At 43.4% G+C, this 16,779-nt stretch overlaps 1 protein-coding gene across 3 annotated transcripts in view; it reads right to left on the reverse strand.

Moving 5' to 3' along the window:
- Positions 1-1,600: 1,600 nt before the first annotated feature.
- The window catches only part of gabbr1b (gamma-aminobutyric acid (GABA) B receptor, 1b), a 234,129-nt gene continuing 218,950 nt past the window's right edge, over positions 1,601-16,779 (reverse strand). For all 3 annotated transcript variants that reach the window (XM_074686667.1, XM_074686666.1, XM_074686668.1), the window contains 6 exons: positions 9,579-9,686; positions 9,037-9,130; positions 8,411-8,538; positions 6,768-6,896; positions 6,426-6,569; positions 1,601-4,824 (listed from right to left, as the gene is read on the reverse strand). In XM_074686667.1, the coding sequence (XP_074542768.1) occupies positions 4,537-4,824; positions 6,426-6,569; positions 6,768-6,896; positions 8,411-8,538; positions 9,037-9,130; positions 9,579-9,686 (891 nt within the window). In that variant the 3' untranslated portion in view covers positions 1,601-4,536. The remainder of the gene's footprint in view (positions 4,825-6,425; positions 6,570-6,767; positions 6,897-8,410; positions 8,539-9,036; positions 9,131-9,578; positions 9,687-16,779) is intronic.

Below are 16,779 nucleotides of genomic sequence, written 5' to 3' on the forward strand. Positions count from 1 at the left end.
CTAACGAAGTTTATCCTCAATAAGACCGTCCTCATAAAGACTTTCTTATGGGGCTTGTTCTCATTAAGAATGTCCTCTTAAGACTTTCCTAATGATGCTTGTTCTCATTAAGACTGTCCTTATTAAGACTGTCCTTATAAAGACTGTCCTCAATAATACTGTCCTCAATAAGACTGACCTTATAAAGCTAGTCTTCATTAAGACTGTCCTAATAAAGACTTTCTTATGGGGTTTGTCTACATTAAGACTGTCCTCATAAAGACTTTCTGATGGGGTTTGTCCTCATTAAGACTGTCCTCTTAAGACTTTCCTAATGGAGCTAGTCCTCATTTCGACTTTCCTCAATAAAACTGACCTAATGAAGCTTATCCTTATTAAAGGGCAACTCTTTTTTTTTGACACCTGGACCTTATTTATAGGTGTGTGCATGCTCGTTTACTCACTCAGACAAACATCGTGCAGCTCGGAGTCCTTCAGAAGTTATTTAGATCCAGCTGATTTTAGCCGCACTTAGCGGGGGCCACGGCAAGGGAGCTTCAGTGCGGGACATCATCTCTGCAAAATCGCTCATTTTGGCTATATTTTTTCATCCATCGCCATTGTTATCATAAAGTCACCTCGTCTACCGTCTTCAGGTGGGTCAACTGACCCAGAGCTGACCTGGTAAACAAACGTTCGACGGTTGTCCGTACCGGTTTGAGCCTGAGTACTCGGAAGAGGAGCTCCATGAAAGAAGGATGCAGAGGGAGAGAGACGAAGAGCTAGCTCGAGAACAACAAACAGGAGCACGTCCATGACTCAATGTGAACTGGTGGTGCGTTTGTGGACAGTGTTCGCCAATGGCAACAGAAGAGGAGTGTGTTTGTGATAACACTGGCGATGGATGTAAAAATATAGCCGAAATGAGCGATTTTGCAGAGATTATGTTCCGCGCTGAAGCTCCCTTGCCGTGGCCCCCGCTAAGTGCGACTAAAATCAGCTGGATCTAAATAACTTCTGAAGGACTCCGAGCTGCATGATGTTTGTCTGAGTGAGTATATGAGCATGCACACACCTATAAATAAGGTCCAGGTGTCAAAAAACCGGAGTTGCCCTTTGAGGCTTGTCCTTATTAGGACGGTCCCCTTAAGACTTTCCTAATGAAGCTTATCCTCATTAAGACTGTCTGCATTTAGACTGCTCTAATGAAGCTTTTCCCTATCAAAACTGTTCTTATAATGCTTGTTCTCATCAAGACTGTCCTCATCTAGACTGCCCTAATGAAGCCTGTCCTAATCTAGACTGCCCTAATGAAGCCTGTCCTCATTAAGACTTTCCCTATCAAGACTGTCCTCATTAAGACTGTCCTAATAAAGCCTGTCCTCATTAAGACTTTCCTTATCAAGACTGCCCTCAATATTACTGTCCTACTTATAGTAAGGGAAAGATCTGAAAATTTGGGAACTAAATCGTTACCAAGAAATTTCTTCACCAATGTGTTTTTAAAGGTGTCTTAAAACATGTACTAAAAGTTTGAAATTCAACTCCTGTGGGAAACCTCTCAAAAAACTTCTCAAAGTTGGGGTACTGATAACCGATTTTCAAAAATTCAAAAGTGCTTAAATTGGACTTAAGTAACTTGTGAAGGCTCAAACAAGTGGTTTTTCCTTATTCTGAGTTGATTGCTATCATTTATTTTTCACCACAACCATTCCTTAGTGGAAAAATGACACACCCACCTTTGCATTTACATATAAAGTTGCATTTATTTCAATCATTGCACAATAATTAGAGCAAATACTTATCCATGCTCTGAAATGCTTTAGGTGTCGATGTCTAAATCATCAAAACCATCATGAATGGCATTCTTGCAGACAATGCCTTTACAGACTCCACAAGCTAAGATGCACTTGACGCCTTCTTGCAGCTGCATCACCGGTTACTGCAAGAAGAATTACAATTGCAGCTTGTAAACTGGAGTAGCTCTTCAGGAGCTATGGGGTCTAGAGTTGGAACTGGCTCATAACCATGAACACCTAGGGCTCTAATTTTGTAGATCAGGCGCAAGCGCAGGTGCACCTGCCCTGCGCTGGCCTTCGCTGTGTAGACAGGGTGTGACCGGCGCACTTTGCAAATTTCCTGCAGTGCCAAGAGAGGCGCAGTCAAGACGCAGAGGAGCGCAGAGCTGCGCGTCCACGCCTCCCTCTGCGCAAATGGCAGAGAGGGAGGAGAAAAGCCGTGAGTGGGTTTAACACAGCCGAGCGCTGTGTTTACCAATCAAATGAGGGCCTCTCCTCGCTTCTAAATGTGCTACGGCCGAGGCGCAGCATCTGATTGGTCTGACTGATCCTAGACACCGCGGAAAGTGTGCTGGAAAGACCCGGTAGCGGAGGCGGTCAGAGCTGCTGTCCCTGCAGCAGGAGAATGGACAGCGGGGCACATCAGAGGACACGAAGCGCGTCACCGTGTGGGCCAGCTCCCGGGACAGATGTAATCTGTTCCTTTGTCATTAATAGGAGAACAAAAATAAGAGACAGTTACACAACTGGCTTCAAATCTGCAAATCTGCAAAAGAAAGCACTTCAGGTTTGTTTCAGACCTTTTAGTATACAAATATTTCATTATGATATGTTGTTATTATTATTATTATTACCTGTCAAACAGAGTTGTTTTCCAATGGCCAGCGATAGCAGAAACTGTATCACACACAGTGAAGGAATGAGAAAAGATCGGCTATCGTCTCTGTTTTTCAGAGAGAGTCTTCGCTGCAGCTTTGCTGACTCTTTCTCTGCCTTTGATGCTATAGCTGACTTCCTCGTGACCTCAACAAACTTGTTGTACAAATTATTTTGACACTTTTGTTAGGGATGTCCCAATATTACATTTTCACGTCCAATATGATACCGATACAGCAGCATTGAGTATTGGCCTATACCGATATTAATCCGATACCATATCAGCATTAAACATATATACTTTTATTACTTATTTTGTAGTATGTCTGTCATGTTAGAAAAGGCTTGATTAAGTGGTATTATTCAAACAAAGAACAGTAGTCAGCAACGGTAGGTATGAGGAAAAACTGACCCATTTATTATTAACCAATGGGTAACAGAAACTGCTCATATCGGACTGCTTATATCAGAGATTTTAGATGCTTTCCGATACGATACCCATACTTGTTTTTTTGCTGGTATCGGACCGATATCCAATATCAATATCGGATTGGGACACCTCTACTTTTTGTGGTACCTAAGTCTTCCTTCTTGGTCATAACCCTTCATACGCTCCAAAATCCTAGCATTTCCAACTGCTTCTACATGTTTCAAAAAAGTAGAGTAGCCTTAAGGAGTTCCTTGTATAAGCCTCTCAGCTGGTGTCTCTGGGCCTTCACAGATGAAACAATTAAGCAGAGCTGGAGTAACCTCTTCATCTATAGTACTGCAGTTAAAGCCTAATCTTAGACTATCATAGCATGCAAAGTAAAATGAAAATATAGATTTAATATTTTGTAATATCAATATGTCTCAGTAACACCAAATATCACTGAAAACATCAAAATATAACTCAAACATGAAACACATTCTTACAAAATATATATGAAACTCAAATAAATGATAGAATGTACACGTTACATATATGAAGATAAGGAAACAAACATTACTTACTTCTAAGGAACGCATTAAAAACATACTGATAATACTTACTTATCGGATGTTAAAGCAGTAGATATTTTGTCTGTCCATGATCAACAGGGAAAAAGGACCCAAATGACTTCAGCAAGTCTGGTGCTAATGTTAACTTGAATGTCAACCAACTACAGCAATCACCATTTAACAGAAACTAGGCCTATTTACCATTTAAAAAAAATGCTGTTTTTTTTTATTTAAGTGTACCCTGCAGGGTATGTGTGAGTGTGGGTTATTGGGAGTTTTTTTCATTAGGGAGTTGCCTTGCTTAAAAATAATTGTTTGCAATCAGCTCAGAATCATGAAAAATCCCTAGTTTGAGCCTTCACAAGTTACTTAAATCCAATTTAAGCACTTTTGAATTTTTGAAAATCGTTATCAGTACCCCAACTTTGAGAAGTGTTTTGAGAGGTTTCCCACAGGAGTTGAACTTCAAACTTTTAGTACATGTTATAAGACACCTTTAGAAACACATTGGTGAAGAAATTTCTTGGTAACGATTTAGTTCCCAGATTTGTCAAATATTGGATAAAATGCCCTTACTATTATGCCCATCCTCCTGAAAACTGCCATCCCCTTTTCTTCCTCCTTTCGTCCTGCTTCAGCTTCTGGCCCCTTGTCCTTCTTTTCCTTTAATTTAACAGCTCCTCCCCTCTCCCCATTCTTCTCCCCCTCCCTTCCTGCTCCTCTTCACCCTTCTTCATCATGCGCCGCCCCTTTGCCCCCTTTCTGCCTCCTACTCCTTCTACTCCTCACCTCTCTCCTGCTCCTCCTCTCACCCTTTTCATCTCTCCTGCTCCTCCTCTCACCCTCCTCCTCTCGTCTCTGCTCCTCCTGCTCCTTTTCCTGGACCTGCTCCTCCTCCATCTCACTTGTAAAGCAGCTGCAGCCGACTGGTGTGACAGTTGTTCCTGCTGATCCTGCCGTCGGGCTGGTAGAGGCTGGAGGAGTTGGTAAAAGATGAAGAGACTGGGTGTGGCTCCAAAGTCGGAGCAGGGTAGCCTGGGGGTGGGACCAGGGAGCGAGGGTCACTGTGGAGGACACTAAGGGGGGGCGTACTGTGGTTCTGGTTGGAGACTGTGGAGGCTCGTCTCCTGGACCTGAGGGCCTGTCTCTCTGAAAGCTGGTTCCTCAGCTCTGAAACCCGCTCCTCTTTCTGTAGAAACACACACACAAAAATAATCAGACAGTTTAAATGCTCCATAAAAGTAATAGAAGTTTGACTTCCCAAAACTTTGCTTAAAGGGTCAGACCTCAATCTGTGGTGGGAAAACGCCTCGGGGGTTTACCACTTCAGCAGTATACCACAGGAGTATACCACAGGAGTATATCACAGGAGTATACCACAGGAGTATATCACAGGAGTATACCACAGGAGTATATCACAGGAGTATACCACAGGAGTATACCACAGGAGTATATCACAGGAGTATATCACAGGAGTATACCACAGGAGTATATCACAGGAGAATACCACAGGAGCATATCACAGGAGAATACCACAGGAGTACATCACAGGAGTATACCACAGGAGTATACCACAGAAGTATATCACAGGAGTATACCACAGGAGTATACCACAGGAGTATACCACAGGAGTATACCACAGGAGTATATCACAGGAGTATATCACAGGAGTATACCACAGGAGTATACCACTGGATATACCACAGAAGTACACCACAGGAGTATATCACAGGAGTATACCACAGGAGTATACCACTGGATATACCACAGAAGTATACCACAGGAGTATATCACAGGAGTATACCACAGGAGTATATCACAGGAGTATACCACAGGAGTATACCACAGGAGTATACCACAGGAGTATACCACAGGAGTATACCACTGGATATACCACGCAAGTACACCACAGGAGTATATCACAGGAGTATACCACAGGAGTATACCACTGGATATACCACAGAAGTATACCACAGGAGTATATCACAGGAGTATACCACAGGAGTATATCACAGGAGTATACCACAGGAGTTTACCACAGGAGTATACCACAGGAGTATACCACAGGAGTATACCACTGGATATACCACGCAAGTACACCACAGGAGTATATCACAGGAGTATACCACAGGAGTATATCACAGGAGTATATCACAGGAGTATATCACAGGAGTATACCACAGGAGTATACCACTGGATATACCACAGAAGTACACCACAGGAGTATATCACAGGAGTATACCACAGGAGTATACCACTGGATATACCACAGAAGTATACCACAGGAGTATATCACAGGAGTATACCACAGGAGTATATCACAGGAGTATACCACAGGAGTATACCACAGGAGTATACCACAGGAGTATACCACAGGAGTATACCACTGGATATACCACGCAAGTTCACCACAGGAGTATATCACAGGAGTATATCACAGGAGTATACCACTGGATATACCACTGGATATACCACAGAAGTACACCACAGGAGTATATCACAGGAGTATACCACAGAAGTATATCACAGGAGTATATCACAGGAGTATATCACAGGAGTATACCACAGGAGTATACCACAGGAGTATATCACAGGAGTTACTCCAGCGACGCCCCCTAACTATGGTAGCCATGATTAATCAATATCGATCCATATATAAGGCACACCGAATTATAAGGCACACTGTTGGCTTTTGAGAAAACTGAAGGCTTTTCGGTGCGCCTTATGGTGCAGAAAATACGGTAGTTGAACCTGAGAGAGGTCAGAGCAGGTAAAATTATCCAGGTGCACCTCCTGTATGATCTTCTGTAGCTCCTTGTTCTCTCTCTCAAGCTGTCTGGACTTCTCATCGTCGTTGTTGTTAGTGGACGAGCCGGTCTTCATTGTCTCCTGAGCGTCAGACTGCCATTCCCCCCGTGTAATCAGACGCCTCATCTACAGAGAACATGGATAATGTCATCACTGCATGTTGGGAACATAAACCCTCCCATAACCTGTGAGACATGGCAGTGTATGAACAGTGCAGGAAGTTCGTTGTCAGGTCATCATCAGGTCAGGAGGTCATCAGGAAACTAACGGGTCAGTCAGAGTTCTTCTGCTGTGATGCTGATGATGAAAAGAGCTCTAATTTACCTTGGGGACAAACAGGACCACCAGTGTGATGTAGACAGAGAAGACTATGGCAAGGGAGGCAAAGGCGAAGGAGGCATCTTGTTGCGAGGACAGGATCATGGTGACCGGAGCCGTGATCATACACAGAACCTGATAAAGGGACACACACACACACACACACACACACACACACACACACACACACATGGACCAGAGTTAAAAAAGCCTGAATAACAATGTGGCAGTTCAGTGGTAGTTCTTATTAATGCATGGATCCACTGCCTGTGTTATAAACATCTGTGTTCTAACTGAGCTGCAGAAAGTCTGCATCTCCTACAAACACACAACAGACCAGATCTGATTGTCCAGACAAGTCTTGATCAGATGAGACACAGAAAGAAAGAGAGAGAGAGAGAGAGAGAGAGAGTAAGAGAGGGAGACACGCAGAAAGAGTACCTTACCTTTACCTCTTGTATTTCATTTTTTTAAATACAGGTTTGAATTCCTGAAAAGTATTTTATGTTTCACTTATATTGTAAAGATTTACTTTTATTGTCTTACATTAAGATTCTTTTATCAGCTTAGTTCTCAAGCCAGTAATAGTTTAAACTATGTTTTGAATTAGTGTTGTGATTTTTTCTTTTTACACAGGGACTAATCTCTCTCTTTCAAGCCTTCCTTAAACAGGTTTGGAAAATTCATACATGAACCACGTTCCTATGCCTAATGTTTTCGGCTGCTTTGGGTTGCAGAATTGTATTACTGTTTTGTAAAGCAGTATTGTATTGGCTTTGTTCTTAGGCCAGTACTGGTTTAAACTTTGAAAATTGTTAATTAAGAAAAACCTTTTCTGAGGAAAAAACGGCATGTGTTTGCTCATTTTGAAAGCCCTAACAAGTTGCACTGTTATAGTTGATTAATTTGTTTAAAAACCAATAAATATAATTCATTAGGGTACTCGAAGAAATAATCCACAGAATCCTCAATTCCAAAGATACTCGATAGTTGCAGCTCTAGTCTACACCATGCACTGAAGAGGACACCACTTAGACCACAATATACCACTGCTGCACCACAGCAGAGCCTCCACTGCATAATATCAGGGGCACAGTCAACCCATTAGATTAAGAGAACACACACACACACACACACACACACACACACACACACACACACACACACACACACACACACACACACACACACACACACACACACACACACACACACACACACACACACAAACTGATCAGATGATGGTGGATTATCCTCAGAAATAAATTAAATGGAAAGAAAAATCATGAAAACTAGTGAGAAGGACATTCTGCTGATTAAAAAGAAGCTATGAGTGTGTGTGTGTGTGTGTGTGTGTGTGTGTGTGTGTGTGTGTGTGTGTGTGTGTGTGTGTGTGTGTGTGTGTGAGAAAGAGAGAGAGAGAATGAGAGAGGGGGAGAGAGAGAGACTGTGCTTCCATCATCAATCAGTCAGGAGTCACTTAGCAGTCAAAGCCAGAAGTGTCCCTGTTACAACACACACACACTCACTCTCTCACACACACACACACACACACACACACACACACACACACACACACACACACAGACACACACACACACACACACACACACACACACTCACACAGGTAGTGAAGTGGACTAACTTACAGCCACGTTGTAGATGGCCATGCCCACAGCTCTGTGGTCGTTGATCTTTTCAGTAGATATGGATTTAGTCTCATAGGCCAGGAAGATCCCGAGCAGGAGCAGCAGACCCTTGTAACCATAGACCACACCTGGGGGGGATGGAGGGGGGTTCACCACGAGGACAGACACAGGCAATGTTGGTGTCCCAGCATGCACTCTCTCCTTGTCTCTGACATATACAGGTTTCTACTGTGCATCTTCTCTAAAATCAGATCTCAGCTGATCAGTCTCTGAGACCTCTGAGAGACCCCCTGAGGTCTGCTGGGACTTGGCTCTGGTGCTGTAGCTCCACACTAAGGGTGTCTGGAGAGTCTAGATGACAGAAGAGTCTTTGGGACCCAGCATAGGACCAGCAGAAAACTCTGTGTGAAGCTGAACACCTGTGAGCTCAAAAACAGCCTCAGAGCTGTCTCTGAGCTCTGCAGCTGCTCAGCTCAGTCAGTCCAGATACAGGTCCAGCTGGACACAGGTGTGCTACACTGCACAGGTGTGCTACCAGAGCAGGTGTGCTACACTGCACAGGTGTGCTACCAGAGCAGGTGTGCTACACTGCACAGGTGTGCTACCAGAGCAGGTGTGTGACTCACCCAGCCAGGTGTTCATCTTCTGGGAGCTGCAGTGTTCCAGCAGAGGCTGGATCAGGACATCCAGGTCTCCTTTAGGAGCCTCTGTGGTGAACTTCTGCTCCACACACACACACACACACACACACACACACACACACACACACACACACACACACACACACACACACACACACACACACACACACACACACACACACACACACACACACACACACACACACACACACACACGTGAAGAAAGAACTGGATCATTAGCTCAGGTGCAGAGGTAGAAAAATCCTAAACAGGGTGAGTGTTCCAGAGGAACTAGGACATGTAAATCAGGACACATCTGATCCTGAGGCTGAGGTTACAGTAACAAGTCTCTGAGAACCCCCTCCTTCTGCACCCTTGTCACGTCATTGAGTGGGCCTTGATTGTTGAAGCAGTCTGAGGTGAAGTGCTGGTTCACCTAGTCAGCTATCACACCACCTGAGCTAAAGTCACCCAGCTAAAGGGACCCACAGAGTCCTGGTCCACAGTGGAACAATCAGCAAACAGACCTCTACGGTGATGTGCAGAGGATCCACAATCTGCCAGACCATCAGGGACACCACATCCACCCCCAGCAGGACTCCAACTGTGGCATATAGCTTCCAGGGCTCCAGGTGCTGAAAGGAGACAAGTAGGAGAGTCAGCACCCTCATAGTTCTGTCTTTGACAGGGTGGATCACAAATAAGGATGGGTACTGAATTAGGTACTTAATAGGTACCGACCAAATTCCATCTGGTGTTATAAGTACCAGTTCACTTCAAATCAAAATGTACCTTGTTTTGGTACGTAACCACATCCTTGTGACAGTGAGGGAGTGGGTGGTTTTCCATGCTGGACATGAACACAGCTTTACAAGGTTATATATTGAGAATACATATGTTACATTGAAAAAAACTCTTTGATTTGGTTGATTTGATTATTAAAAGATTAATATTCATTACCACATAAACACATAAAAGTACCAAAAATTGACACCTTGGAGAACTGATACTGATTGCCAGGTACCGGGAATCAGTATCAGTACAGCATCGTTTCAAATGTGAACCCATCCCTAATCACAACACGTCTAATGAGGCAGCTGTACTGAAAGTAAGGTGCACAGACACACTGTCCACTTTAGCAGGAACATCAGGGACCAATCTGAGTACTCTTGGTTCTTTTGGCGCTGTGAGCAGGAGCCACGTCCTGCTGGGTGATGAAACTATCATCTCCATGAAGTTGGCCTATGAGGTTATATTTGTGGGACCAAAAAATGAATTTGAATTAGAATATTTAATTTGAAAAGCATTATGTGTAATGGAATTTGATATTTTGAAATTTAATTAATTTTGTTATAGAATTAATTTTTTTAATTGAATTTGAAATTGTATTTTCCCTATTAAAATTCAGCTCTTTTTATACTTAGAATAAATAAGCTAAGCAGCTCTCTCTTCTTTGTCAGTTTCTTGTAATTTTTTTCATCTCTTCTTTCATCATCTTTGTATTTGGAGTGGATCATTACTTTGTATGGTTCATTGTTGGTCATGGACACCAAACTTTTTGTGGCTTCAGTGATATTTTTACTACTTTTCGCCTGTGTTTGTCTGGAGATCCTACATGTAACCATGGCTGCATTGTTTACATGTAAAATTAGCTGTTAGCAGCCTGTAGCATGTCAATGCTAACTAGTGTAAGGCTTGATGATTTCCCTCAAGGTGAGGACGACGTGCTGGTTCTCAGGTGTGAGCTGGGAGGTGGCGACGTGGACCTGTCCCTCCATCCATTGTTGTTGGGAACGTGGGATCTATTTCCGGTGGGATGGACAAGCTAGCCATGCTAGCCCAGTGGCAGAGGGGCTGCTGGAGGGCAGAGTGGCATCGTGCTGTTCACGGACGTGGCTGATGGAGCTGACATTGGACGCCGGCGCCACATTAGAGGAGCTTCGCCTGCTGTGGGCAGACAGGATCCAGGAGACAGAGACTGAACAGACTGCTGGGGAGGCTCAGTCCTGGACCCTGTGGAGGTGGAGACTGGCTGGGCTGGAGAGTGGTGGACAGGATGTCGTCATCTATTTTCTTGTGGACCTTTTTGCACTTTCTATACACTTTCTTACTTTTGTTTTCTTGATTGTTGATCTGCTGTGACTCCTGAATTTCCCCTCGGGGATAAATAAAGTATTTTTTAATCTAATATCATCTAAATTCAAAAACACAGAATTCAATTTTAATTCACAAAAGGCATCAAGGAACTGGGAGTGATGTCCTCTCTGAATCAGCGTTAAGTCTGGAAAAAACATACTAGGGCTGTTGTGTTAGCTGTTGTTAGCACGCCCTGCATTTAGTTCACAAATACCACATGAGGGATGTAAATACCACTGTGACAGCATTTCTATAAATATAAATTGAACGATACTATGTATTTTTGCACAGCTGTCAGTCAGCAGTCTGAACCATGACAGTGTCCCTGTCTGAACCAGACTCAGAGACATTCAGTGTCAGGGACACAGACAAAGGCTCAGGAAACCTTTGGAGGTGATTCAGTCCATCAGCTGATCAGAGTCAGACTCCCTTACACCTGACATACACCAGATATGTCTGCAGTGCGACCCTGTTTCAGTGCTTGAATGCGTTTGTCCACTCACACCAGCTGTGTGTTCAGTCCAACAAGCTGTATGACTGACAGACAGCTGGAGTCACAGACCAAGGAGATCCCTCTCCATTGATCAGTCTCCCTTCATTCATGTTGGGCTGTAAAACCCCAAACCTGTTGACTCCTGGTCTGACTCCACTCATTATGTCTGTTTGTCGTCGTTGTCAAGACTAAGGCTGCATCGATGAATCGATAAAACCAATAAAAATCTATTAGTATAAGCATTGAAAATGTTTTTCCATAATTAATGCACTGTGCTGTAGTGTATCATTTTGTCGTCAGTTTATTTTTCTTATTCCTTTTTCTAGGATTATTTCATGGTTGGCAACTCGCTGGAGGTGCATTACTGCCACCCATAGGCGTCCCCTGGCCTGGGCATCTGGGGCTTCAGCCCTGGATGTTTTTTCCTCAGGATAATTCAACTTCAGAATGAACAATGAGCCACAAAAGAACTTGTTTCCGTTTCCATCAATGCAACACAGGATGATGTCTTGTTGATGCCAAGACCAATCAGAGAGGAGTTGTGTGAAGCATCAATTTTCTATTGGCAAAGGACGCGCTGGATTCAGCGAGACATTAAAAAAACTGTACCTGAAAGCGACATGGAAAATGGACATACAGTGATTCTTCAAACAGAGGGAGGCTGAGACTCACATCTCATGGGAGCTTTCAACGGACAAAGGTAAATAAAAAATGTAAACTTCATTTGATTTGATTTCATTGATTCATTTGATTATCCCTTGAAAATGATCTGAAACGTAGTGTTAGGTGGGCGTGTGTGCTGGTACCTTGGCGTTGTGCCAAGGTACCAGCAGGGCTAGACGTGCAGGTTATAGGCGGGCTGAAAACCTGCGGTGCAGGGCTCCAACGCCATCCCATCGTCCCAGGGATGTAAATATATGTCTACGGGACGTCGATAATTGATAGCGCTGGCACGCCTGGGACGAGCTAAAAGCACATCACCTTCGCCACCATCGACTGTGTAAAACACTATGCATATTACACATACAGCGCAAGGCTTCTCACAACATGAGACTCACAGTAAAGTTTAGCTAGCCTGCGGGGCTAGTCTGCCTTTTAGCTTCAGGACTGACACAAATAAGGTCTGTCTGGCTCGCTCTTTCATGTGGACGCGTTTGTGCGAGTGCATGTGTCTTAATGCTTTCTCTATCACAGTCACTGTACAAGAGATTATGGTTTGAATTTGCCCTTTCTTTCACTGGCTCAGTCAGTCTCCTCCACCTGCACTCTCTCCTTTTCTGAGGAGAGAGTGCCGACGTGTACACGCGCACGTGAAGCGTCTGTTTGCATGAAGCGTGGTCTCATCAGAGTCAGCAAAATGAGACAGAGAGCACTGTTACAACTTTTAGGCACGTTCGTGCATTTAGTAAACCGTGCCAAAGCAGAGAAGTGAATCATGCTTAAGCACGGCACGGTTGCGGTAGCACTGGCTATTCCAAACATGCTTTAGGGCTGAAGTCTGCTTAAAACACCTTAAACCCCCCAAACACTCTCTGAGCGTTTTTTGCTTCTGTCATATTTTTACTCACTGTGGTTTCATTTTCCTCTGTGAAGAGCAGCACCTCTATTCATTCAGGACAACCAAGGCTTTAGGCTGCTGAAACTCAATATGTCTGTATGCAGTGTAACAAAATGTAAAAGCTGTAATTCACTTGAAAAAAGAGAAACAAAAATTATTTTTCTGATTTTCTGACTTTAAATCTTTTTTAGAAATAAGGTGGGAGTATATACAACACACTTTAAGGTACCCTGAGGCATAAGGAACACAGGAAAAAAGTGTTGTGGTTCTATCGTTACAGAATCTACACATTCTGGTACCTAAGATGAGTTGATTTGAATTTTAGGCTGGGTTTTTGCTTCTGTCACATTTTTACTCACTGTGGACTCGTTTTTCACTGCAACATGAAGTTCTACCCTTCCATGAGGTCAGGCTGAACACTACAGCATCTCCATGAAACCTGACGAAATTATTGTTTCCAAAAATTACCTTGAAAGAATCAAGACAAACCCACCATTGAGAGTGTGTTTTCCCTTTTGGACAAGGATATGTTCCCCTCTCTCAAGGCCATCTTTCAAGCTGCCTTGACAATCCCAGTCACCAGCTGCAGTTGTGAAAGATCTTTCAGTGCCCTCTGACGACTACACACATGGCTGAGAATTATGATGGGTCAAGAGCATTTAAGTAAGAGTTTTAAACATTTTATTTGATATGTTCCAGTGTCATTCATTATGCATTTCTTTTTCTTCCTGGTTGTGGAAGATGGAAGATGGAAGTAATGAGCAGAGGGACAGATAAGAGAGCAAGTGAAAGAGGAAGAGCAGAAAGTGATGGAGAATCACGTGATGGAGAGGTAAATCATACAGCATATTGAGTTAGCCCTATCTAAAATTAGTGTGTGACTGAAAACAGTCTGTTTATCTGTGTTTTTGCAGATGAGCGACAGAGAGCAACTCCTGGAGAGAAACAGCAGAGCAGCAGTCTAGAAAAGTGAAAGGTACATAGTCGCTGAATGACATTTTTCTGAGAAATTGTTTAAGTGAAGAAAGGCATGTTTTAAAAAATATTTCACTTAGTAAATTCTGTTGTCATTCAATATACAGTTCTTTGTTTTTCTGGCAGCAGATTCATTCAAGAATGGACGGAATGAGCAGATGGAGAGAAAAGGGCAGCTGAGACAGAGGTGTCACACAACACAATGGGGTGGAAGGAAAAATTAAGTTCATGTTAAAATGGCTCAAAAGTAATAAACTTGATAAATCTTAAATAAATATAATCATGTGTTGTGCTTTTGGGGGGAAATGTGGCTCCTGATTTAGTCTGTGGGCATCATCACTCAACATTTTTAATGGCCTGGCGTGTAAAACAAAACAAAACAAAAGCAAATTAAAATAGCAGATCATGTAACCTCTAGCACTTTTTTTTTAAATGAGGGGGAATATGACTGGGCTTCAGTCAAAATATTTACAAGAAATCTATTTTTGGCTTTAATTCCTGTGTTATCTATATGTGCATCATCCTGAACTATCAGTACAATATAATTTAATTTTGACACATTCTTAAGAAGATGTTGGCTGTACCAGGCTGTAGACAAGATGAAACAGGGCTAAAGGAAGCATAGAGATGGACCATTTGTCCCGGGTAGGATCCCCTACACCTCCCTATAGGATCTGGGCTCAGCCCCCCAATGTTCTCAGTCTCAGGAAACGCCCTTTCTGGACTGGAGTGTACATTACCTGGGCTGCGGGGCTGTATGCGTCACATGTAAACAGATCAGCATGGCAGAGGAGAGGCCGAGCCAGCAGGTGAGGGAAACAAGTAAACACGCAAATAATGGCAGAGCTGGAGAAAGCCGTTTGTCCAGAACATTTCAGAGTTTGGGAGGATTTCACGCTGGGTAAAAGCACACAGCATGTTAATTGCAATATTTGCAAAAATGCAAAAGAACTAGGGGGCAGCAGCGTGCCTAGTGACCCCACTCAGGTGAGAAAAGAGAATACAAGAGGCGAGTAGAGGAGAAAATGAAGAGCCAATGCCATAATATGCTCTCTAAGAGAAGGGCATAGTTTGAGATTAGGAAAACAAACACCCCAGCATATAAGCCACATTAACAACAAATAAAATAACTCAAGGACTTGCACATATGTCACTGCACACCGAGGAGTACGCACGCAGCCTCACTTGGGCGGGTGCACATCAGCCCTCAGTGACTGAACTGTAACAGAGCCAAAGAATGTGTTGAGTCTGAGGTTGTGTGTGTGCCATGTGTCTTCATGTGTGTGTGTATGACCCCCTGGACTGTCTGCATACCATCCAGGAGAGTAGAGCACTATCAGCCTACCGAAGCCCACGCAGAGGAGCCAAAAGGGAGACAAAGATTGTTTGGGTCAGGCTGACTCACTAGGGCTGCAACTAATGATTATTTTAGTAATCGATTACTCTGGCAAATATATTTACGATTAATGGTTATTCAGAGAAAAAGAATGAAATGCACAATAGTTAAATTCACAAAATCAAACATGCGTTGTTCCAGTTGATGGCCATTGTTTGCTTAAAGATATATAAAAGAAACAACATATTTGAACATAGTTTGAGCTAACCAGATGCTACATTAATAAATCATAACAAATGACATGAATGTGTTGTCACTTAAAGAATCAACAGTATGGGCAAAATAATAGAAAATACATTGCACACAGACTGGGGCGTCACGTGATTACGGGCAGGTGAATATGGAGTTTTAGTGTGGTCTACTCGCCAGATTGGAGATATTTATTTCAAACAGCCCAAATTGGGCAACAATTTGACAAGACAGAACTTGAAATTATTTAGCAAACAGATGTCTCAAGATCGTGCAACAAGGGAGGCTCCAGCGTGGGCAAAATGTTTGACAAACGCCCGCATGAGCCATCAAGCTTCCGTGAATACTAAACTTGAAGAGATCAACTCCGCACCATAAGTACCATTTCCAAAGATTTTGCTGCTGTGAAGACGATCAAAATCAGGCAGCAGGAGGAACAACATCAGAATAATCGGCCTGAAAGAAGGAATTGAGACGGATGACCTGACTGGGCAGCTGGGCCGAGTATTTCAACATATTCTAGGTGAGAATGAGCCGGCACCTCGGCCGGACACAGGGGATCCACCTTGCAACAGTATTGCTGTTGAGATGGAGTGACAAGCAGAGGATCCTGAATGCAGTGAGGAAGGGGAAATCTATCGGCGGAGGTGCGGAGACAACGTGCTGAATACAATGTCTTTATTGAAGACTTAAGGAAGAGGAAAATAAGGGTTGGAATACTGCACCCTGCCCGGCTGGTAGTCACCATTGATGGTGAAAAGATCATTTATAACACACCGGAGGTGGCACGGAAGGAGCTACAGAAGCGGCTGTAGGGCGAAAGCCCTCATGGCACCAGCACACCCAAGGCTGGCCCAGGGTGTCAGTGAGTTCATGATACTGATAACACGGATCCTTTTGGATCTCATTTTCCTGTCTTTTGGTTCAGAAAGATGTTTCAGTGATTTCAAAAGTTACAAAGAACATATACTGAATAATGGT

The sequence above is a fragment of the Halichoeres trimaculatus genome, unplaced genomic scaffold (assembly GCF_033239565.1).
Source record: "Halichoeres trimaculatus isolate MK-OKI-2021-1 unplaced genomic scaffold, fHalTri1.1 fHalTri1_scaffold_14, whole genome shotgun sequence".
In the NCBI taxonomy this organism is placed as follows: Eukaryota; Metazoa; Chordata; class Actinopteri; order Labriformes; family Labridae; genus Halichoeres; species Halichoeres trimaculatus.